The sequence below is a fragment of the Ctenopharyngodon idella genome, chromosome 11 (assembly GCF_019924925.1).
Source record: "Ctenopharyngodon idella isolate HZGC_01 chromosome 11, HZGC01, whole genome shotgun sequence".
Lineage (NCBI taxonomy): Eukaryota > Metazoa > Chordata > Actinopteri > Cypriniformes > Xenocyprididae > Ctenopharyngodon > Ctenopharyngodon idella.
In genome coordinates this window covers 1,637,941-1,663,005 of record NC_067230.1, presented here as the reverse complement: position 1 = coordinate 1,663,005, position 25,065 = coordinate 1,637,941, and the positions used below count along the sequence as shown (strand labels likewise).

At 37.4% G+C, this 25,065-nt stretch overlaps 1 protein-coding gene across 1 annotated transcript in view; it reads left to right on the top strand.

The window, feature by feature from the left end:
• The first annotated feature begins 5,448 nt into the window (after positions 1–5,448).
• Positions 5,449–25,065, top strand: part of LOC127522704 (glutamate receptor ionotropic, NMDA 3B-like) — a 75,529-nt gene continuing 55,912 nt past the window's right edge. The window contains exon 1 of the mRNA XM_051912954.1: positions 5,449–6,829. Within this exon, the coding sequence (XP_051768914.1) occupies positions 6,371–6,829 (459 nt within the window). The 5' untranslated portion in view covers positions 5,449–6,370. The remainder of the gene's footprint in view (positions 6,830–25,065) is intronic.

The following is a 25,065-nucleotide window of genomic DNA, read 5'->3' as shown; positions in this document are numbered from 1 at the left end:
GTGTTTTATACAATAAAGATGCTTTCAAAGCAGCTTCACAATATCAACATATTCAAATTCTGCTTTAAAGCAGCTCTAATAAGCCAATAGTATCATTAGGCTATACAGCCAGTTCAGTGTTGATTCAGTTCAGTTCAATATCTGTAAAGTTCATCATTTGTGCATACATACTATATGTTCAGTGTATTTGTGCACATACATGTATGTTTGACAAACTCCTGTACACTCCACTGCATACTGAACAACCAAATAACAGAAGACAGTGTTTTACATTTTTCACTTCTGTGTGTTGTTTGATGTGTATATGGCTGATCATTTAAAAAGTTAAAATAGTTTTAAAGCTGCAGTCCGTAAGTTTTGCCTCTTTGTCGCCATCTCTCTCTCTTTGTCTCCTTACCTTATCCAATTGGGATAAGGTAAGGAGATAGTTTTGAACACTGGCTGGTTATGTACTTAACCAAAAACTTTTTAACCAAAAAATTTTACAGATTGCAGCTTTAAGATGTGTGACATTTTGCATCTTGTGTTGGTGGTTTGTGGTTTTGTGTGTAGAGTTTTGAGAAAATGAGCCATAATTTCAGAAAATGTGTGTAAGCAATTTTCCAACTGGCAATCGGATGGTTGGATGAATTTCTGACATATCAGAAATTTTATTGCACAATTGAAGCAGAGCTACGAAACTCAATGTGCCTGTGCCTGTGCGAAAACAGAAATGAAACCATTTCATCTTTAATGCGGCAAGAAAGAAAATGAAAAGAGGGAGAGCTAAAAGACTCTTAGCTTTCAAACTAGCTGCAAATTAGCAAACTGCTTACCTCTGCTTACCCACGCCTTCCGAGCCACCTACAGGAGCTGTTTAGATATGCAATGTTGGAGTGTTGAGAAAACACTTAAAATTTAAATGATTTCTGTAAATCCAGTGATCAAATGCTGTGTGGATCTCAGTTTTCAGTGATAGGCACATGACTAGTGGCTGGTCTGTGTTTCCATTTCCTCAAACCTGAAGACCTTTTAAACGTATATAAGCAGTAGGCTTTGTTAGAAAGGAAAATTTAGTGAAGTTCCTAAACGTAATTTAGGGAGGAGAGAGCCCATCTAATCTTCCAATCAACAGCCAGAGCATATAGTGTAAGCAGCTGCTTACCTCTCTTCAGTCTCAGCTGTTCCAGCATCCCAACTCCACCTTCATCTTAGGTACCTTGCCCTATGTAATATATCCTTTATTTATTATACTATATTTATTCACTGTGTGGGTATATCAGAGCTTGAGCTGAATGTGCTTTATCGAGCCCCTCATCAGTGGGCAGCAAGCCAAATAAATTAACCTAATACCTTAAATTATTATATCTTAAAATGAACTTGTTAAAAAGATAAAAAGTATTAGGGAGAATCAATGAATTATGAATAATTTACTGCCATTGCGAGAATAATATGTAATCAATTAAAAAGTAACTGTAGCCTGATTATTTTTATTTTAATATGTAAAATAATCTAATTATTACAAGTACTTGTACTTTTTGGAATCTGATTACTTAATCCAGATTACTTGAAATCAGTTATTACCAAGCACTGCGCTTGACAACCACAAATTGGCCGTATTTGTTAAATATCTATGTCTTTGTTTCCAATAATCCCATTTGTTTTGATATTTTGTACTGACATTCATGTATTCTCTAAATACATTTCAGGGCATTTTCAGAAGCAAGCCATATGCTAATACTGAATAACTCAGCTTGTAGGTTATAGCATATTCATGATTGCTTGCCAAATTCTCAAGGCTCTTAAATACCTGAGGTAGTTCCACCATCTGACAGGTTGTTTATAAAGGATGGAAGAATCTGACAGATGCACAGTGAATGAGAGTTTTCAAACAGAGAGCGAAAGAGAGAAAGAAACATTCACTGTTATCTGAGAGGATAATGAATAGGCTGCGAGCGACACTCATTTGGCATAGGCGACTCAGCACAAGCAATGTGTTTTCTTCTTGCAGAGGTATATGACAATAGTGAAATCCCTTACTGTATTTTGAATCATTCATACTGTACATTATGAATGATAAATTGACCCTGACATTTCACACTTTGATGGGCCTACCAGTGATGCAGACAAACTCACTGCATTCTAAAGTGATAAAAAGGGTATTTCCCTGTCAACTTATTTAAAAACCATCATCTACATCTGTCGTCCCCAAAAAACAGCTCAGGTAATTTACACACTATGGCATTTGTGGAAAATCCACTTTCTTTTCATAAGCTTTGAAGATTTGTGATTCTCCTTGCTTTAGTCACCTGGCTTGAAGAGTGTACAAAGCACCCTCCTTCATACCCTGTTACATTTCACGCTCATGTGGAACTGCGGACGTCTCAGGAATGTTGAAACGGCACCATGACATTTAAAAGCTGACCGCCTTATTGCATTGTCACGATTCTCTGACAGAAAACAGAAGGGTAAGACAGAAGGGTAAGACTTCTAAAAGTGACTGACCATTCAACCTTTAGATTCTGGTAATTCATTTCTGCCACCAGTTGATGATTTTACAGTGATACTGAAATTCAAATAAAAATGTTTTCACAGCAATGCCATAGAATAACCATTTTAGTTTTTCACAAAAGAACTTTTCAGTTAACAGTTCTTAAAGGGAACCCTGGGTATTAAGACTTGTATGGCTTAATATAATGTAAATGATGTCTCTTACTGAAATATTTAGTAGAAAACCCATGAAAGATTTACGTTATTTAAAAAAATCAATGACATATTTGGACAATAGGGGGCACCATCTGCAAAGTTATGACGCTCAAAGTTCAATGCAAAGGGAGATATTTTCTTTTACAGAAATCGCTTTTTAAGGACTACAACAAACAGCTGGTAGGGACTACAACGAGCTTCTTTCTGGGTTGGTGACATCACAAACCCCAAAATTTACATAAACCCTGTCCCCGGGAATACGCAACAAAGGGGGTGAGTGTTGTTGCCATGCCATCATTTTACACCGGACTGCTTCACAAACGAGGGTCAATTCAATGTTGGATTTGCACAAAAGATTAACATGACAACACATGCTAGTCAACGAGTTGAATCAACTCCACAGCAACTACATACATTTATCCACTAACCATTCAGAAACATTTTGGCAGTGTGAGATTCTCCAGCTTTGTTGTTGTTGAGCAACCAAAGCACAAGCTGTTAAAGCTCTGCCCTCTTTTGGAAAGCGGGCTGGGAGCAGCAGCTCATTTGAATTTAAAGGGACACACACAAAAACGGTGTGTTTTTGCTCAATTTGACAAGCTATATTGAATGATCTGTGGGGTATTTTGAGCTGAAACTTCACAGACACATTCTGGGGACACCAGACTTATATTACATCTTGTGAAAAGGGGCATAAAAGGTCCCCTTTAATAAAATGTATATACAATAAGGAAAATGTATTATTACTTTTTACATTCAGTTTAGACTTTTCTTAAAAACAGAGTAAACGTTTTTCAAAAAATTTGAAACCAAAATGAATACAAAGAGTACAATTCTAAGTACTTGACATTTTTTTTAAATAAAAGATTTTCCTTTTTTTTTTTGCAAATTTTTTTTTTAAAGATTTACACATTTCATCCTCACTCTTGTGTCACCTTCTAAAAGTTACATTCTTACAGGTCATTCATAACACTCATTCTTTTAGGAATTAACACACCCTCCTGAGCCTCTTGAGACTGCTTATGTTCTCTGCTGAGCATCAAATGTTTGTGAAATTGACAATGAACAAGGGCACTTCACAGCCAGGGAGTTATCTGTTAGGTGCAGACATGATTTAAACAATGACAAATTCTGCATATTTTCTCTGGCTCTCTTTTTTTCATCTTGGAGAGATAAAGTCTTTCATTTAATTGGTGTTGTCCTGTGTTGGCTTTTGTATCACAGCACAGCCTCCCTGCTAATCTCACCACTAATTTCCTCTGCTGCTAAAACACACAGCACCGTTGAAAGGACAGTGGATGTTCACCTATTATCAGAACACCTTTAGAGACAAGGATACCCCTCTGCTGTGTATTACCCATAAACAGAGCTCCAGAGGGAAGCTCAGATCAGTTGATCACGCACACTGATCAATATATGGTCTCGAGGAAATTGGCTGGGGTAGTTGTGCTACAGAAAAAGGTTCAGCTGACAGCTGTGACTGAGGGGTTCCTAATGAGGCTGAGTGTTCGTGCAAGCTGGGTGATGTTTCACACCAACCCAATTATATACTTCAGGGAAGCCTTATTGAAAAAAAAAAGCTGTAATAGTTTGTGCATTATCACTTTCCAGGAGTTTCTCATGTTCTTGAAGCTCAAGTTTTGTTCAACCAATGCTTTTCGTTTTGCCTTACAGTTCTTCTCAAAGATGCTGTGGTTATGATATGTGGAAATTTAAAGCTAAACTATTCTCTTTTATATTTGTTGGCATGTATAATGTTTTATGCTTTCTTATTGACTGAAGTAGGATAAGGATTTTTTTTTTTTTTTTTTTTTTTTAAATCAAAAGCTTATTATTATGAATTTATCTCTTCAGTTATGAGGGTGAGTGTGATATATGTTTTATGTTTGCTGAATGAATGAATCAGCAGTCTTATTGTAATGTTCTGTGAGAAATGCAATATGCTAATTGTGGCATTCCATAGCGCTGACAAGTATTAACTGCATTGCATAGTGATTACATACCTTCAACTACACAGCTTTTACGTACAGTTTCAATACAGCTGATGAGGGAGTGACAGTAAATTTGCACCTTCCTCTCCTATGACTGATATCCATATTTCATCATTTTTCCTTTCTGCGGGAAGGTTGTAGAATCTTAATAGTGGATTTTTTCCCCTTGCTGTTGGAGAAAAATATCTGTATACCAGCTGCATTTACCCTGCTATTGTTTACTTCAGCGCATCAAACTCAGAAATATGAAAAGGGTCCAGCTTCAAACAATTGAGCATATTTGCTGACTCAGTTTTTTGTTACTTTAAATCCAAAAAATGTATTCTGACATTTCATTCACCACACCTAAGGAATAACAAGCATAGAAATATGAACAGTGACTTCGGCTTCTAGAGCTTAATATTATAATTAAGGGGAATTCTGCATTAGTCTCACATTCCATCCTACTCGTTCTAAATAGCGTATAACAGAGTGTATGATTGGCCGAGGCTTCAGTCCACTTTCATCAGATTCCATTTTACTGCATGACTGGCCCGTATCGAATCTCTGATGGGTCCAAAACAGTGACCCACTTACCATCACCTGCCTTCTGTGATCTCTCTCTTCTGTTATTTTTTCTTCATGTTAATTTAAGCGCTTCCATTACTCCATCTTGTTTTTTTTCTTCTTCTATAATTGTAGACTTGATTATTAAATAGTTTCCACTAAATGCTGTAATGTTTGCGCAAAATTACATGAGTGAATTATATGAGTAGCATGTGAAAATGCATTGTTGCACCTACTAGGACATAAGAATTTTAAAAGTGTTGGGAGTCTTTACCCAATGTTTTGATCATTCATTATTTTTACACACCCTCTTTTTGTTCCAGGTCATTTACATGCATTTTTGTTTTGAGAAATCTTAACACAGATATTCTATGCCATACTTCAACAGTAAACAGTGACCAAATATTGACCACAAGCTCCAAAAAGGACAAAACACCATAAAATTACAAGTTATGGGCTATTTTCAAATTCTTCTAAATCCATACGAGTTTTGTGTGACAAACAAACCAATTAAATTAACATCACATCTTTGGTTCTTGCATGAGAAGCCATTAATTTGAAAATACTGACATTTCAGAGCTGCAGTGGAGGGGAAGACTTTCAGTATAATGATGATTCTATTTTTCAATTTTGGGTGAACTATTCCTTTAAGGCATGGCATAGAATTTTTAAGTGTGTGTGTGTGTGCTTGCTGTATCCAATTACCGTATATATACATTTTTCATGAAAAAGGACTTTAGTTAAGTAAGTTGAAATCGTGTTTATGATCAGTTTCATATTAGGAAAAGTCATGTAGCTGCCTCTCTAAAATAGCACGAGGACTTAAGTGTAAAAACATGACTTTGGGCAAAAAGAGTTTTTAATAATACAGTCGTTCTCTCTCTCGCGCTGTTCTCCTAATGATACCATTACGCCTCTCCAGCGCTTCTTTGGGTGTGAACGCAATGACATCTCCGCCTTTCGCGAAACCCCCTCCTCTCCTGAGCAGAGTATCACATTCACACAGTAACTCCATAGATCACTCCTCATACACCATCCTGCACAAAAAAACAAAAACAATAAAGGACTTTAAAGAAAAGACCAGACAACAAGGCGAGCAATGCTATCTTCTGACAATGCCTCATCACCACCTTTGAGAGTGAAGCAGGATGAATTTCATCTTCTACACATTCTTGGCATACTTTTATTTGGGATCGCAAATATTCCTTCTCCATACCCTGCTCGTCCAGCCTGCTCATTCTCACCCACAGCCCTGCCACATCCTAGCGCGGATAGGACACACTGTGCGCCTGGGTGCCCTCCTGCCTCCCCGTCAGTCGGTCCGGGTGCGGGCGGCTCTCCACCGCGCCCTCAACGGTCTCGCCGAAAGCGGCAACAACTTTCTTCCGTACAACTTGAGCCTGGACGTGGTGGCTCGGGAAGCCCCGAGCGGAGACCCCGAGTCGCTCTTCAGGTGTGTGTGTCAGGATATAGTGGTCCAGGGGGTCTCGGCTGTGCTCGCCTTCCCTCAGACTCAGGAGGAAATAGTACAAATGGAATTTATGTCCTCTTTTTTGGAAATTCCTTTTATAAGCATCATTGAGCACGGAGAACCCCTCAAAACTCAGGTAACGCGTTTCATTTAAGCAGCAAAGCTGCTCCTCTTAATCATTTGATGATTTGTTGACTTTATAACGCGTATAGGGCTGTACTGCAACTTACATTTGTGACGAGTTTTATGCGCAAACCTTAAACACGACTTTCATACATCTGTTGACTGATTTCAAAAATACATGAATTGGTGTGAGTTACGGGGCGTTTGAAGGCAAGGGCTAATTAAGGCTTGAATGCCCCCTAATAATGCTTGACCCCCACCAAAATATCCAAATCAAAACACCCTTTAGGGGTGTATTTTTTCTTTTTTTTTTTTTTAACTTAACATATGCATTTCAACACTTTTTCCAAACAACGTTTTAGTGATCAAAAAGTTGTCAGAATGCGCTAATTGTAGGCTCGCAAAATAAATCGCGTTTGCGTGAGGAGGTAACCATAGCAACAGTTGACTGCTCGAGCACTTTCCATTAAGATCACTATTGGACAGTGCAGTGTCAAAAAATAAGTAGGCTACTGGCATTATAACTTTATTGAAGATGTACACAAAATAAAAAATATTACAAAAACCCGTTAGTGTTGTATTTATTACGTTTTTAAAGAAGTTGTCTAACGTTGCTATAGCCTAGTTGTTAAGAACATAGTGGACATTTCCATAAATGAAAATTCTTCAAGGACACGTACGTTTTTCCTCTTTTTTTTTTTTTTTTTATCACTTTATTGTATATTTTCTTAGGTTTGTCAGTAGGGGACAATCTTATATAGTCAAGCCTGTTACCATGATTTTGTGCAGTAAACAACTGATTATAAAAAATATTTAAATCGTTATAATAAGCACCTACTAGTGTCGTGACCTTGAACAAAAGGCCAGTAATGGCTAAATGACCTTTATAATTCATAACCCTGTTACTGTTAAGTTTTTAAAGGCATAGCTTAATCTCAACATACACCATATTAAAATGTTTAAATGAGGCACAGTGTAGATTATTGACTATGTCCTTGACAATGCAAATGTCACCTTCTTGATCATCTACTTAACAAACAAACAAACAAAAAAAAAGTTCAAATATTAATTATAAAAATTTAGATGATATCCGTAGAGTAATTAGATAGACAACACACAAGACAAATTTCCAAATATTCCAAGGTGCTTGTAAAACAGTTTATATAAGACCAACTAATTAACCACCATGCCCTCAATTTATGTGCTACCCGAAATGGCTTACACGATTCAGAGTTTTTTTTCTCTCACTCTCTTTGATGTCAATCGGGGATTCGTTTTTGTCGAGATTTTGGCTTTACTCTAAGATGGCAGCTTGATGTGGTCTAGCTGATCTTTCCCTCAGGCCACAACAGATCTCTTCAGCTTGTGTGTTAGGTTTGTGTTTGGACTGTTATGATGCACCTGCTCTGTAAGAGAAAATGTTTCTCTGACAGGTGTGTTCTCTCAAGCAGAAATATATGCCACATTGCATTACACTCAGTCAGGTATGTCATACGTCGAGACGGTTTCAGAGACATCAGTGTCAAATGAGATGTTCTGGTAAAATGCTGGAGTTAATGATATGGCCTAGAATACATTAGGTGTTTATAATGACATTGGCATGAAGCAGCTGCACTGAAGGAATAACTGTTTGCATATAATTGTATTTCTCTCCTTTGTTTATTGTCATGTTTGATTCTGAATTCTTGGCATGCATAATGATATATTATGAAGTTCATTTGAGTATATTGAATATTTTGCACCTGTCAGAGGGAAGCTTCATGTGGCGGTGTATTTGGCATACACCACTGGCTGAAAAGTGCTTACATCACAAGCTACTTTAAGAAATTAAAAGAGGGGAAAAATACTGTAAATCTTACAGGCAGCTGGGGAAACGCATACATTTGTCTTGTTTAATATCCATCCATTAAAATCACTTTGGGGGCTTCTTAACTACCCTACAAATATTTCAGTGGCCCAATGAAAATCTGCACATTAAATCTTTCCTTTTAAACAGAAAGACTTTGATCTCACCATGGCCACTGTCTGAGATGAAAGCAGTACCTCCAGATGTTGTTGCTGCGTGAACATGGTGCGGTCCACTGTTGAATGATTATTACACGCTTGAGTCATGATGCTGACATCGGACAACCGTCACAGATAGATCAGACAATGACAGATCTCACTGTGTAGGCTGTAAACCTTCGTCTATGTCCTTCTGCAATCTGCCAATCAGTGTAAAAGCTCACGACGCTCTGCTCTAGTGTGTGACATCGCTCAGGCAAAAATAAAGGCAGAGTGATAATAGGGCTTGTGAACTGGCTGCTGCCGTAATGCTTATGGGACGCTCTAGAGCTCCGAGCCGCTTGGATCCTGCTTCACTTGATCTGCTAATCTTGCTGGTTGAGGAGAAACGTGTGTTCTTCAGCAGGCTGGCTTTTGCCTTGTGTTTTGTTCATCAATTGTTAGAGCTCCAAGCGGAGATGCTCACAGGGCAGTGATGCAGTGCAAGTTTTTTCCTCTCATTGTTTTATTCTTCACAGTTTGCTTTGTGAAGGATGCTGCGTTTCTAGTACATCAACTTTAAAGCTTTAACTCTCGTGTTCTTATGTTAGAGGTCCAAAAAACCCCAGGGCCTTTTTTTAATTGACCCCAAACAGAAACAATGTTACTATACTGGATGGCAATGGCTTTCTAACTGAGTGCATGCCTGCTTTGTAATAATACAACACAGGGGGAAAGCTTCAGTAATCTCAGCCCACTGGGTTTCAATTAGATTATACAAGTACTGTATATTAAAAGAATTTGCTGGAAAAATAAGAAGTTAATCAGTAGTAGATTCAGCATTGCAATCTAATGGTTTAATGTAGTAAATAGCCATTTTTATACCTCTAAAAATGTTGTGTGACCACCAAGTAAAAAGTACCAGTAATAAAATGTTTTCCTATACACCTGGCAAACATTTGAGTGAATACATCTTCATTATTACTTTTAAAAATGTTTTAAAACATATTTTTCGTATTATAATTTTTAACAAATGTCATGAAAAACAATAAGTTATAAATATCATTAAATATTTGGAAAGTCACACCACATGACATTATACAACTAGAACTAACCCTGGCTTGTCATAAAAAGGTCAAATGATCTCTTAAGAGACGCATTGACCTTGCCACACAAGGAGGGTCAAATTATCTCATTAGAGATTTATTGACCTTGCCACGCAATCATGGGGGTCTGAAGCTGGGCTTGCGGACAGTCACCTACATCAACCACTAGTCAGCTCTGTCGGAAGCCATTGAGTATTCAAGCTTGCAATAACAATACAACACACTTGTTGACGCAAACTATTTTTTTGAATATATATATTAAAAAAAACAGTTGTGCAACCCCTAGTCTGCAGGGGTCCTCACTATTACTTGTCTTTTATCAGTCTCACCAGAACAAGAGTCATTCTCACTCAAGCACAACTTTTATTGCCCTCCTTTTCCGACATGTCCCCTAGCAATACCATACATAAAGCCCAATATACACCAAGCCGACGGTCAGCTGTCAGGCAATGTTGGGCCATTTTTGAGTGTCGGGCGGCTTAGTTTTCAGTGTGCTCCGCACTTTAGGCTCTAGTCGGACCCTTCTGCGGTTTTAGGCCAAAGTATACTTCACTTTTACGCGTACGCGAGGGTCAGCATACATGTAACGGACGTAGGCCGATAAGAGATGTGCGTGTAAACCTCACTGCCCTGATCTCAAGAGGCGCTCTAGCGACTGATGCTAGAGACTGCGGTTTTTAGCCTCCTTGTTAGAGCGCCCATCTCCCATGCGGACAGGCCTGGGTTCGCGTTGCGCTTGAAGCAGGCGGTGCGAACTGGAGGGGCTACATTGGTGCCGTGACCCGGATGGGGTTGAGATTTAGGTGGGTGAGTGTAACGGACGTAGGTGATTGCGCATGATTTATAAATCGAGGGAACGAAATAGTAAATCGTGCGCACGTTTTAGTAAATCGAGGGAACGAATTAGTAAATCGTGTGCACGATTTAGTAAATTGAGGGAACGAATTAGTAAATCGCGCGCACGATTTAGCCTATAATTTTTTTCCTGCATGTCATGTCCGGGGCTCCGTACAAACAAACAATGGAGTAAAAACACTCAACCTTGTCATTTCATCTCATTTGAACAGTGTATTATTTATATAATAACCAAGGGCTGACAATGCCAGTGACAATTTAGCAAACATAATTGAAATGTTTGTTTAGATATACTTGTGAGGACCTCCATACTGTAGACATAATGGTTTTTATACTGTACAAACTGTATATTCTATCCCCTTACACTAACCCTACCCCTAAACCTACCCATCACACAAAACTTTCTGCATTTTTACATGTTCAAAAAAAAAAAAAAAACACACTTTATGTTTATTATTATGTGTATTAATGAATTTTCCAGCAAAAAGTCCTCACAAAGTAGGGCATCTCAAGTTTGACTATCCTTGTTGTGATATTTGGTCCTCAAAAGTATACCCCCCACACACAATTAACAAGCTTCAACAGTCCAAGGACATTTTTATTATTTATTATTATTTATTTTACAGATACAGTTGTTCCCTGTCCCATCTGGACTAACATCCCAGCTCTGCTTGCATGAACTCGATTAAAACAACAAATGTTCTTTCTTGTCTCTAATTTGCAGAAGAAATGTAAAAGAATTACCAGAGGGGATGCTATAAAATGAAAGAGAAACCCAGTGCGTGTCACGGGTGGCTGTTACCAATGAAGCACATGACAAGAATAATTAATGGAAACAGTCTGTAAATCCAAAAATCCACAGGAAAATTCAGGAAACACATCCACTCAACCAAGACGAGACCAGACAAAAAACTGAACAAAACGGGGAGTATACAGTATATACACACAAATGACTAAATGAGTTAATTGAACAACAGGTGAACGGAATCATTAATCAAAGGAACACACTGGCACACACTAGGAAACTAAGCATGTGTCTCAGTGTGCATACTATCCATCCTAAATAGTATGTGGCATTAGTAATTTTCAATACTATTTAGGGCAGAAAGGGTGGATAGTATGCACAGTGGAATGCAGGGTCAATCACACAGGCAAACAGGAACAGGGAAAACAGAACCAAAACACTCAACCAGAACGGATCATACATGTTACTGTGCGCAGACCCAAAACTCTTTATTATGTAGAGTCTATATCTTTACAGCTGTAGCACTGTCATGTTGTGGAAGTATTCTATAAATACTTACATGAGAGCTTCCACTGACTGCTGCAGAGCTAATAAAATTGTCGTGCTATTTTATTACAGTTTATCACAACACCATAAAATTTATCACAATCCTATAAGAGAATTGTTAAACTGGCAGTTTCTAAATGGGCAGCACTCAAGTGTATTTGATTAGAAACTGTCTCTGCACATCAGCAAAGATTATTAAGCCAAAGCCGTCTAGAATTTTGACCCCTAATCCTCAATGTGTGTATGAAAGGTCCCACGTTTAGTTTGCTTAACACAAAATGTGATAATTTAAAGGTCACCCTTGGGCAGAACTCAGTACTATTACATGCTCCATGAATTTATAGATCATAAAATCCAGGTCTCTTCTGAAACAGCACAAAATTGAACTAGAAATTGCAAAGGATTCTAAGTCATTTAATAAGAAAAAGGTATACAGTTCAAGGAGTTTTGGTTGCTGAACAGGTAAAGAAACTTAACTTGACAGAATCAGCTTCTTTTGAAGACACAAATTGCCAGTAAGCGCAAGCGTTGTGCTTTGTGTTTTGCTGATGGTTGGTTAAACATTCAGAGTTCAGCAATTTATACAATCTAGTGGTCATTTATTATTATAAAATAGGTTTTATGTTAATATCAGAATTGCAAGGTGAACATTAAGTAAGTACATATTGTTAGCTAGTGGTGGATACAATGGTGTCTTGTCCCAGGAGCTTAAAGATGCAGGCTCCTGCTGTTCTCTCATCTTGTTGAAACAGTTCACAGTTGTTTGATGTGAAAGATCCATAAAAATCACTACTGTTGAACTTTATTCAAAGTGTTTAAAACCATGACTATGCCTTTTTCACTGCATTTCCTAAACTTCCCCATGCCAAGTAATAACCTCCATGGATAGCCTGGTAACTTGGTGGATAAAAATCAGGACTGTTAATACAAATCAATCCCAGGCAGAGGTGAATCCCATGAGCTACCTACAGTAACTACTGTAATTACTGAGATCACAATCTTTCCATTATTGTGACCTTGAACAAAGCACTTATCTTCATCCTGGTCCAGAGGGACTGACCCTGTGATCGCTGTACTGTGGAGCCTTTTAGATAAAAGTAATGTTGCTTATCATTATGTTACGATAATGGGTAATGTTTTTCTCTAATTCCAAAGGGGGGGAAAGTCCCAAACATTTATCTGCCATTAGTTTTTAAAATATCAACAATTCCAGTTTGATATTAATCAGAGATGATCTGTAGAATGTTATTCACACAAATGCCTTATTTCATATATATATATATATATATTTTATATTTGGCTGTATTTTTATTTATAATTTTAAGCTTATATTTTTTTGACCATGATATTTCACACAAAAGTAAAAAAAAAAAAAAAAAATTGTTTTCAATATTTTTTTTCTAGCAACACCAAAACAAAAACACTATTGAAAGTGATTCAATAGAATTTTTAAAAAAAAAAATATTTTATCAATATCCTGTCTCAGTTCATTCTTAATTATAGTTGAATGCTAGATTTGCAAAATTTATTATTTAACGTGACACAACTACACATTATTTTAAACACCCCAGTGAATATTGTAGATAAAACATTTCTGAACAGTTTCATCCAGAATAATTCCTTTCTGTTTTTTCCTCGCCTATCTCAAGACTGTTTCTTCTTATGTGTGTTATATAATACGTAACGATAATGCTTGTGGACATGAAAAAGGGCAATGATTTGATGGCATTTTACATGTTACTTGTTCTGATTCAACACAAGTATAATTTTACTCACAAGCATTTGGCTTTTCATTTAAAGGGTTAGTTCACCCAAAAATGAAAATTCTGTCATTAATTACTCACCCTCATGTCGTTCCACACCCGTAAGACCTTTGTTCATCTTCGGAACACAAATGAAGATATTTTTCATAAAATCCGATGGCTCAGTGAGGCCTGCATTGCCAGCAATTTTAACATTATGGAAAAAAATCTCTAAAGCCAGCATATAAACAGTCTCAAAATACTTTAAAGCCAAAAAGTTAAAGAGTTAGTTCACCCAAAAATGAAAATTCTGTCATTAATTACTCACGTCGTTCCAGACCTTTTTCATAAAATCCGATGGCTCAGTGAGGCCTGCATTGCCAGCAAGACAATTAACATTTTCAATGCCCAGAAAGGTACTAAAGATGCATTTAAAACAGTTCATGTGACTATACAGTGGTTCAATCTTAATGTTATGAAGCGACGAGAATACTTTTTGTGTGCCAAAAAACAAAATAATGACTTTATTCAACAATTTCTAGTGATGGGCAATTTCAAAACAAGCTTCGAAGCTTTACGCATCTTTTGTTTCAAATCAGTGGTTCGGAAACAACAGTGGTTTCGAAACATTTATGATGTAACGAAGCTTTGTTTACTGAAATCACGTGACTTTGGCAGTTTGATACGCGCTCCGAGCCACTGATTCGAAACAAAAGATTTGTAAAGCTTTGAAGCTTCACAAAGTGGTGTTTTGAAATCACCCATCACTAGATATTGTTGAATAAAGTCGTTATTTTGTTTTTTTGTGCACAAAAAGTATTCTTGTCTCTTTATAACATTAAGGTTGAACCACTGTAGTCACATGGACTGTTTTAAATGCGTCTTTAGTACCTTTCTGGGCATTGAAAATGCTAATTGTCTTGCTGGCAATGCAGGCCTCACTGAGAAATCGGATTTTATGAAAAAGGTCTGGAATGACGTGAGTAATTGATGACAGAATTTTATTTTTTGGGTGAACTAACCCTTTAACTTTTTGGCTTTAAAGTATTTTGAGACTGTTTATATACTGGCTTTAGAGATTTTTTTCATAATGTTAAAATTGTGAGATCACCAGACCTTAACACTTCTCAGTTGTAACTGAATTATCTTTTTTTAATTGACTCCAATTTCAATATATGTTGCAATAGAGTCAGGAGTCATTTGTGACACAGAGATCAACATAACGCACAAATCGATATGAATGTAATCAAAATTTCAGGAGCCAGTTATTGGGCAGGATGATACGGTGTGTTGAAGAGAGCATGCTCTTTTACTTGCTGTTAATAGGGGGGATATACACAGTCCACGACTTTAGCACTCAGTATAAAGTGAACAAACCTAACTTGTATCTCAGAACTGCAGTCAGAGAACCAGCAGGAAGTGATTCACTACATGAATCCTTCAGAGATCATCTCCTGTCAAAGATGTTCATACACTTTTAAGTATTTTTACATCCAGCCTCCTTCATCAGTCGCTTTACTTAAACCTTGACAAGAAATTGACAAGTGTTTTTTGCTAGTTTCAGCCCAACATAGTTATCTTTTTCATGTCTAGCGCCCACGTTGTTTAAATAGCAAATGCACTCACGCCCATCTGTTCACCCATTGGCATGCTGGTCTGAAAACGAGGTGTGTTCAGGCGCATTGTTGGCATGTTGCTATTTTGAGGCAACTGAAAACAATTGCGCCATTGACCAACAAAAAAATGTATTTTTTATTTTTATTTTTTTGTTATTTAAAGGGCGCGTTGTGTAAATGTAAATGTAAATGTGCCTATAGGTGGGTGCATAACACACGTACACTCTGCTTGTTACACACACAGGGACGCAGCACACAAACATGCCAAATATTAAAAATAAAAGGATTACAATGTAAAAAATTATTATTGTGTACATAAAGATAAAAATGCCTACATGTCATAATGAATAGTCACTGCATGTATCAGAATTACCTATTTGCAGTAATGACGAATGGAATTTAAACTGACTCGTTAGGTGGAGGGTGTCTATATTCCACTAAATAGCAATCACATTACACCCAAAACACTCCCAGCCATGACTTATTAAGCGACCATTTTTTCCATTGTTAAACTAGCAAAAGTGGATTTGGACACGCCCTAAGTGCACCTGCGTCATGTGCTTCAGACCATGCGCTTAAATCATTAAAATAGGGCCCATTGTGTTTATCATGCACAAATAGCATTTTTTATGTATATTAAAGAATAGTTACACTAATAATTAGATGACTGGCTGTAATTTGTGAGTGAGTTTAGCCATCTTCAGTCTAGCTCGCTAATGAACAGTTATTATGTGTCATCATAAAAACATAATTGCAATGCCTTGTAATCTGTTGAGTTAAAGATAGCAGTCAATAAGGAAATAGCAACATTAGCAAACTGTTTTTTGTGTCGAGACACGACAACTTTGTGGAGCTTCCCGAGTTTCAGACAGACAATATTTTCTCTGAAAGTTTGAGTTTGAGAATAGTTTGCAAGAGCATGATTATAAACACAATGAGGCTGTAAAAGCAGACTAATGAGTAGATGATTACCTCTTTGATGATGATGTCCCCTACAAACTCTGCAGTCCCATTTAGCCACTTGTTAGCAACCACCTTTTTCAAGACAATTAAAATCTTTTTATAAAAACCCAAGGGGGAATTACTGATGTTTTTTATGTTGTAGAATAAAATGTGAAAATATTGTGTTAACCAAGACTTTAATACCTTTATAAAACCCAAATCCCCCCATGGAACCAGAATTCGTTTTTGGGTTTTGGCCCAGAAAAATACATCATCCTTGCAGCAATATATATATATATATATATATATATTTTTTTTTTTTGTAAAACCCATTTATACTATGAGAGGAAAATAAGCCTCATATTATTAAGACAACATGTTGTTTACAAAGTTGCCTTTTATATTGTGACTGTACTAGGACAAATCAACATATTAAATATTAAATGAATATTTGATTTATTCATCTATTAATGTTAGATGTATAAGCCTATAGACACCATAGAAAAAATGGTCCAATTAAAATGTACAAACGCCAACAAACACCAACAAACAAGTTGGCCGTTGGATTTAGAATTTTATGAAAAATAACTGTCATGTTCACACTGCCCCAATAGACACCAACAAACGCTGATGTTCACTCGGGTGAAAACAAACCCCGACCAGTGCCAACAGACACTGACAGGGGTAACACACTGATCCAACAAACGTGTTTGTTTGCATTTGTCTGTGCGATGTGAATTGGCCTTTACTGTTAAACTATATAGATAGAATGAATTGAATAAAATAATCACAATTAATCTCATGATTTATAAACCAGTCCTCATTTTGTAAAATCATACTTTATCAGTCAGATCATAGTGTAAAATTTTCTGGATTGACCAAATTAGATGTTGCATTCATGGTCTTTTTTTTTTTTTTTGAACTTGACAGCCACTGGTCACTGTCCATTGTTGTAGTATAGACATTAAATATATGCTTTTCCATATAAGAAAAAAAAAAAAAAAAACATTGTTTGGAATGATGAGTAAATGGAGATAGACTTCCATTAACGACCATTCATTAATCATCATTAAATACAAGCACAGATTTAACATTAGCAAACTGAGACAGGCTTCTGTAATGGTCCCAGATTTACAAGACTGGCCTTCGAATTACATCCTGCGCCCTTGACATCCCCACACCGTCGCGGTTGTGTAATTCCCCTCTACCTGATGCTCTGTCTACTGTCTGGATCTGTGGCGACTGCTTGCTGTGTCAGAGCGAGGCAGACTTGATGAGCAGTGACTTGATAAGTAAAAAAATTGAAGGAGTCCCAGAAAAGGAGGCTGTAGAGGCGTAGAGAGATAAGTTATAACAGTGCACAGGTGTGAGACAGTGATAGGCAGCATTGCCCCCTGGGTACAAGACTTCTCCGGGAGATTTTCACCCCTGACGCTTGAAAGTGACAGTGTGGCCTCTGTGGGAATGTTCTGGCCTGTACTAATGTTATACTGGCGCAGTGAGAGAACCCAAAGGGCCAGTTTAACCACGATTTCCTTTAACTCCCCTAACACGTGCAAATTAGCATGAATCTTTGTCAGAACATATGCTTGTTAAATGTTTGGATTAACTGTCAAAAGAACCCTTCCCTCTTGGCTAAACAAAAGCAGATGACTGAGAAATTCAGATTTCATCTTGCACATTTAACTGTCAACAACTCAGATTTATGAAAAATCTTTCCTTAAAGGAATATTTCGGGTTCAATTCCTGGTTGCTCATTTGGATTGTTTGCCTGCGTGTTTGACCTTTTGCCTGTTATATGGATTATGATTCTGCATTGTCCCAATAAAGATGCATTTGGATCTTCAATCCAAGTCATGGAGAAGTTCGTAACAACAGCAATCAATGCTGTTGAAACATTGTGTACCTTTCGGAGCGCCCCTACCTTTCGGCAAGCACATTACTCTGACCAGCTACTCTCTCAATGTTTGTAGAATTTTAAAGCAGAAATGTAAAGTTTATCATTTTTATTTCATTGAATTCTATATTTATGAATTATTTTAATTTATGCAACAGTTCTTTCTGGTTCTCGAATCTGATTGGCTGAGAGCAGTGCAATATTCTAGTGATAACAGCACTCCTACCTTTTCACCATTTGTATCACTCCGCTTGAAGCGACTGTCATGGCGGCCGAGCAAATCCAATGTATTTTTTTTTTACAAATACTACACTTGTTGTACCACAAACTATAGTTTTAAATGTCGAGAATGTAGTTGATTAAACCTGAAATATGTGACTAATATTTAATCATAGCACCTATTTTACAATTTGTTTAGATGTTTTCGGAGATGCGAGCTCCAGGCCGTCAGCGGCCATCCATGCTCGTGTACCCGCCGAGAACAGCTTCATCTCGGCTAGTTACTTTAGGGCAGGGGTGCCCAACCCTGTTCCTGGAGATCTACCTACCCCAACCCTGATAAAACACACCTAAATCAGCTAATTTAGATCTTCAGGAGCACTTGCTAATTACAGACAAGTGTATTGAGCAGGGCTGGAGTTGAACTCTGCAGGAAGGTAGATCTCCAGGAACAGGGTTGGGCACCCCTGCTTTAGGGATTTGCCGCTGTCTCATTTATTGGTTAAACATGAGATATAATCCATTTTGGGTACATAAAATGGGCAGTCTTTGGTCTTATTAATCTATTACTTGTTCCTGAGCAAATCGAATTGGGCTATGTTAAATTTAATAATTTAATATTAAGGCTATATTTAACTTACATCCTGTAGAGCACTGCTTTTGTACGTTTGACTAAATTGTACAATTGTGTTAATTTCCTATTGTCATTTATAATGGCTATTGTTGTTAATTTAAATATTGTTGTTCAATAAATATTATTTTATATAAATAATATATTGTATTTGGTATAGTGCAAACTTTACAAGAGTGCAAACAGTCGCAAGAGACTTTTAAAATGAAAAGGACTTTTGTAAACAAAGGATTGTTTTAGCGCTGTTATGGAAAATTCCCTTAACTGTAAAAAGGACAAATACAAAGATCGCTTCACATTCAAACATTCACATTCACATTTTTTATAACGGAGATAATATTATGGACATCGACCTGAAGAATTAATGTTATATCAGACACAGGTAATGCTTGCTCAGGTGATCTCTCTCTCTCTCTCTCTCTCTCTCTCAATAATACTGTACAAAATACAATGAGTTTCAGTGGAGGGACTCAACATTCTTTCATTACTAGTTCTAAGGTGATGTTTTAGAATTAGTAACAGCCTTGGTCAAACTGTCAACTTGAAATTTTAATCTGTGGCGGAAGGAAGTAGTTCTGCACAAAAGAGGGTTTTAAAGACTCTCTGTTGTTATTTCTTATTTATTTACTGACTCGTGCCGTCAAACTGTTGTATAAACTCAATATCACACGAGTAGCCATGTGATATGGCTGTATATCAGCACACTGTGATTACCTACGGCTAAATCACAGCCGTGCTGATAGACAGCCATTTTGCACGGCTAGTCATGTGATATTGCTCATATTTACTTGAATTTATTACTATATTTATACATTTATTTTAATGGATTATTTGAATGTTCCATGAGGTTCACAAAAAATGTTTTGAAAACATTATCTGTATAAAACTGTCATTTCCAGACAAAGCATTGTGAAATTGTTACTTACGGTTTGCAATGTAGCTGCTGTCAGATACAACACAGCTGACAGCTTTAAAAGTTTCTTTGCAAACTCTTCATTACACTGTGCCTCGTTTAAAAAATAATCTGCAGTCAAATTCTCTGAACAAACATATATAATCCTCTGACGTGATCCATGACGCCATTAAAAATAAACCACCCACTTGTTTCCGATGCTGGGATCCTTCTGAAGTCTGTACAGAGATGCAAAAGAGCTGATTAAACTGGATGTGTCAAAGTGAACGTTCTTTCACTCTTCCATTTGTCCTGTTGTCAACAGACTCAATGGCGTGGAGTATGTCAGTAACTGAAAGCACATCTTTATACTGTACACTGTATACTGTGCGATGATTTGTCAATGTCTTGCTCTGGAGGCAAATGTGTATGCAAATGTGTTTGCCCATGTGATATCACAGATCCTGGAGCTTGATTAAATAAATGCTTTGTTTATAATGAGGAGGATGTTTTAAGCTATAAAATTTGCAGGATGTTTTAATGATACAAAGACCTCTTATATGTCAAAAGATCAAGGCAAATTTGATTTCTCATGTCATGACCTCTTTAAGAAAAGTGGAAATGATGTTAAAGCTAAACATGTACTGATTTTGGAATATTCCTTTAAGATCCCTTCCATTTTGTGTTGTTGTCAGAAATATGTCACCTTGTTACCTGCTCATTGCTGACTTGACATTTCTTGGGGTTTAAATTGGTTCCACTTCTAGCATCAAAGTGGCTTGTAATGACCAGGATATATTACCTATGTGCTAAATGAGAGAAAAGTAATTTGGCTGCTTACCCACTGCTGTCTACAAGCCTGATACTTAGTCTTGATAATATCCTTAAAAGACCCAAGAGCAAGAGAAGCATTTATCCACTACAGTGCTTTATTTTATTTTTTATTTTTTTGCTCAAATTAAGCACTAGAATCAGTTTGAAGTGTCTTGTCACGACAGAATAAATGTTTATCAACTACAGCTATTTTGAAGCAGTGTAATTGAAGCAGTGATTTACAATACTTGGATGGGCTAGGAGTAGGCTAACTTTAATTTTGTAATTTTAGTAACTGAGTAACAATTATAATAAAAACAAGTGACCCAATAAATAAACACTTACAAATACTGTATTTGTGTGAATGGTCTTGTGAAAACACCAATTAATACGACTTCCCTTTTTAAGGATCAAACCTGCATACTAATCCTTTATCTGTAACGACAAGCTAACCCTGCTTTGAATTTTTTAATTCCCTTGAGTTTTCTTTTTGGTCATTTTTTAGTTCCTCTGTTCTTTGCCTTTTCTTATCCCCATATTCATGTACTCTTCTTCTTCTCCTCTGTTCATCTACTCTGTTACTCATTGATTCCCTTACTTATTCATCTACTCTTCTGCTCGCTCTATGAATGAGTTCAGCTGAGTAGGCTTTGGCAGGTTGAACCGTGAGATGGGCTCTGCATTTTTGCCCTCCTTTAAAACTAATCCTTTGTTTTTCACTCTGACTGCAAACTATCTTTTGGCAGACGACAGCCTCATTGGTTTCCAGCAGGGCAGAGAAGCCTGCCAAAGCCTTTTCTCCCAACACAGCGCTCTGATATTAGCCAACTCTTTGTCATGTTGTGCTCCTACTGTTTGGGTCGTGACCACCATTTTCTGTTCTGATGCATCAATGTCTGGGTCGCCTGCGTGCCTTCGGCTGTTGTCTGCCAGGGGTCTTGACAGGGGCTGTGCTAAACTGGGGCAGCTCTGACCCAGTTGCTGTAATAGACTGTCGGGATAAAGGGGCTGGTGACAGATGCTTGTGACGAGCATTTCAACAAGCCACTTCTCACTGACCGATGTAACAGCATGGGTGGACTTAACACCAGGCAAAGGTATGCAGCTGCTGAGGACCCCCTTAGAAATTTAAACTATAAAATGCCACTGGTGTAACAAACACTAAAATAGCAGTTTCATTTTAGCACTGTTCAAGGAATATTGTGAGATCAATACAATAATTTAGACTCGTCCCGCATTTTCTTAAAAAAAAATTGTAAAAGTTAAAACATGCAAATTTTGTGTTCAAGTTGGTAACACAAATTCACCATGTTGACCAACAGAAAGTTGGTTGAAACTGACTTCTGTGTGAGCTGATTCACATTGCTACACTATTGACAATGAACAATGGACCTTTTTTTTTTTTTTGCCCAGAACATCTTGCATAGATTTCGCTAATGTGACCCTACCTTTATATAGAGCTCCTAAAGGAACATGGTGATGGGAAAAATATGAGATGGGATTCATTGCTTCAGTATTTGATCACAAAGCTTTGCTTAGTGTTCCAGCTGAGAGACACTTTGCATTTTCTTGCATTTTACGTTATATTACGTTACCCCAGGAAACTTTGCATCCGCTTGCAAAAACATTTGTGAGAGAGCTCAAAAGTTTCTTGGGGGAGAGCAAAGACCAAGCGAAAGAGCGTTGTTGTACGTCTTCCTCATGGAAGAAGAACGCTGTCATGACAATGAGCGCTTACCAGGATCAACTAAACGCTGGATTTTCAAAAGTATGTAATGTTCGCGGCTCCATTGTTGCAGTAAACTTGCACAATGTTCTTAAATGAAAAATGTATTAGTCACTTTTTTTTTTTTTTTTTTTTGTAGTAATCATTATACCACAAGTTCAGCTGGCGATTGGGATTGATATTGAATCTGGAATATCCCTATAATGTAAGCCCACCCCCTCCAGTCTAGATAGTAATGGAATATTGCAACGTTTTTTGTGACTACACAACTGCATGGAGGCAAAGAGTCTCAAACTTAAATGGAAATCCTAAAATTAACTTTCAGTGTAAAATCAGGATAGGTGATCATTTTAATTAAGCCTAGACCTGTCACCTCAAAGAGACTCAAACTAAATTAACAGCAAAAAATATCAGTGCAAGCTGGGGAGAGAAGGCTCTGGAAAACCCCCTATTATTTTATTTTGTGCTCAGCTTAGTCATTGCAGTATTATATGGTTCAGTGTAGTGCGGTGTGTACTTTTTAATGCGATATATGACTTCTAATTTAGAAGATGGAGCTGTTCAGTGATAAGATGTTTATTGAGAGTTATGCTCTTTGGTGCTATAACAGTTTTTTTTTTATTGCTTTATAACAGTTTGTTATTGTTTTTAATAAAAGGTTAATGTCAATTAGTCTTTTTTAGCTCTTCTCACCAGACCACAGGCTTTATTCAGCATATTTATCTGGGGTTTTCTCATTGCTAATTAGGTAAACACAATAAGCAAGCAGATTCACCAACAAAGCCATTAGATATTACACAAAGCAGAAATACATTGGTTAGGCTGAGTAATCAGAAAATATTTGGCGATTATTGGCATCCTCTGATAAACATGCCAGCTTGGAAGATTAACAGATGACTGATTAAACTTGATTAAACAGATCTTGTTTTCCGGTTTCAAGCACAAAGTAAAAGGGTCGGGAGACTTGAGGCTACCATAGACATTGCAGGACCACCATGGGGATGTCCATTTTGCATACACATCAGTGGTCAACAAATATGGGTTTGTCAGTGACATATGCACTGACAATAACACGTTTAGTTTTGTAATGCATTATACAGTACATATGTAGTTAATGCATGACATTTCTCTTTCAAAACAAATTTTGGCTTCACCTTATTTTGATGGTCCTCTTAAGACTTTAAGTTGTCTATAAGTAATGCTGCACCTACATGTCAATTAAGGCTGGCCACACATTTTAAGTTTTTAAGGCCGATTTTGAGCTTGATTTGTACCCCCCAACAATCAGGGGGTTGTGGCCCAATTTGAGGCTTGTCACAACCAAATTTTGTCTAAAAAATCCTCAGTTGTGTGGTGTCATTACAATTATTTTACTACTCCCGATTGCATTAGAGCCTCCACAATCCCAATTCTCTTGATCGGGCTGACTTGACGTGATACCCGCGATAGCCAATGAGAGTGAGCAAGCGTCAACTACCAGATGTTGCATGCTTCTATAACTGAAAATTGGCAGCCACAAACATGCCACGAAAGTGGAGTATTGAGAAAGAAGATCACCCATATTTTTTTCTTTTGCTTCATTTTTCACTGTAAAACAGAACTCGCTCCAGGAGAGCCAGCTGACAACGTCGATTGTCCTCCATTTGTTTTTCTTCTCAAGTCACGTTTTATCTCATCTCACTATGAATTCGCTACTACAATCAATAAGTGTGTGGTCCCGTGGTCCGGCTGAATCTGAGTTTTTTTTTTATTTTGTCCAACCTTGATCAGTGCTGCAGCCTCCTTACGATCACATGTGCCATCAAAGTACTGCGAGAGCAAGTCGTCAGACGCTGCAGTTGCTCAAAATCGGCTGCGAAAGCCTTGATGATGACATTCTCATTGGTCAGATTCTGTGATGACAAGGAAGACGTGTTGCGTGTTTTTTCTTAGACAAGTATTAACCAATCTTGATATTGAATATCTGATATTCAAAACGTGGGAATTTCAATCGCATTCTTCGGCTACAATCAATGCAAAAATCACGTGGTCTGCCATGAATGGTTCAGCACACTACGGAAAGCACAAAGTGTCCGACTTGACGGCCGTCTCTGTACTCCTCCCCCAGATCTCACCAGGCTAGTGTAGCTCATCTCGAAAAACTTCTAGTCATGTGATCCTGCCATGTGCTCCCCTTGTCATGTGTCCTGTCATGTGTCCTGTCATGTTATTGGTTCATTGTAGTGGGTCTAGTATTCTGTAAGGGAGTCCACTGCAGGCAAGTTGATAGAACCCAAGTGCAGTTTTATTTACATTAATCCAACACAAAAATTTGCCTTGGCTTGGCTTGGCTTGGTTTACATGGATTGCGAAACATGGACTTACCAACAATGGTTACACGGATAATACTAGACCAAGACACATGGCAAACATGAGGGCTTAAATACACAGATTACTAATGACTTGGCAGGATCACATGACCTGAACATGACACAAACAAGAGGTTTGTTCGATTTCATGCAGCGCCACAAAGATCGGCTGCCGCCTGACAAAAGCA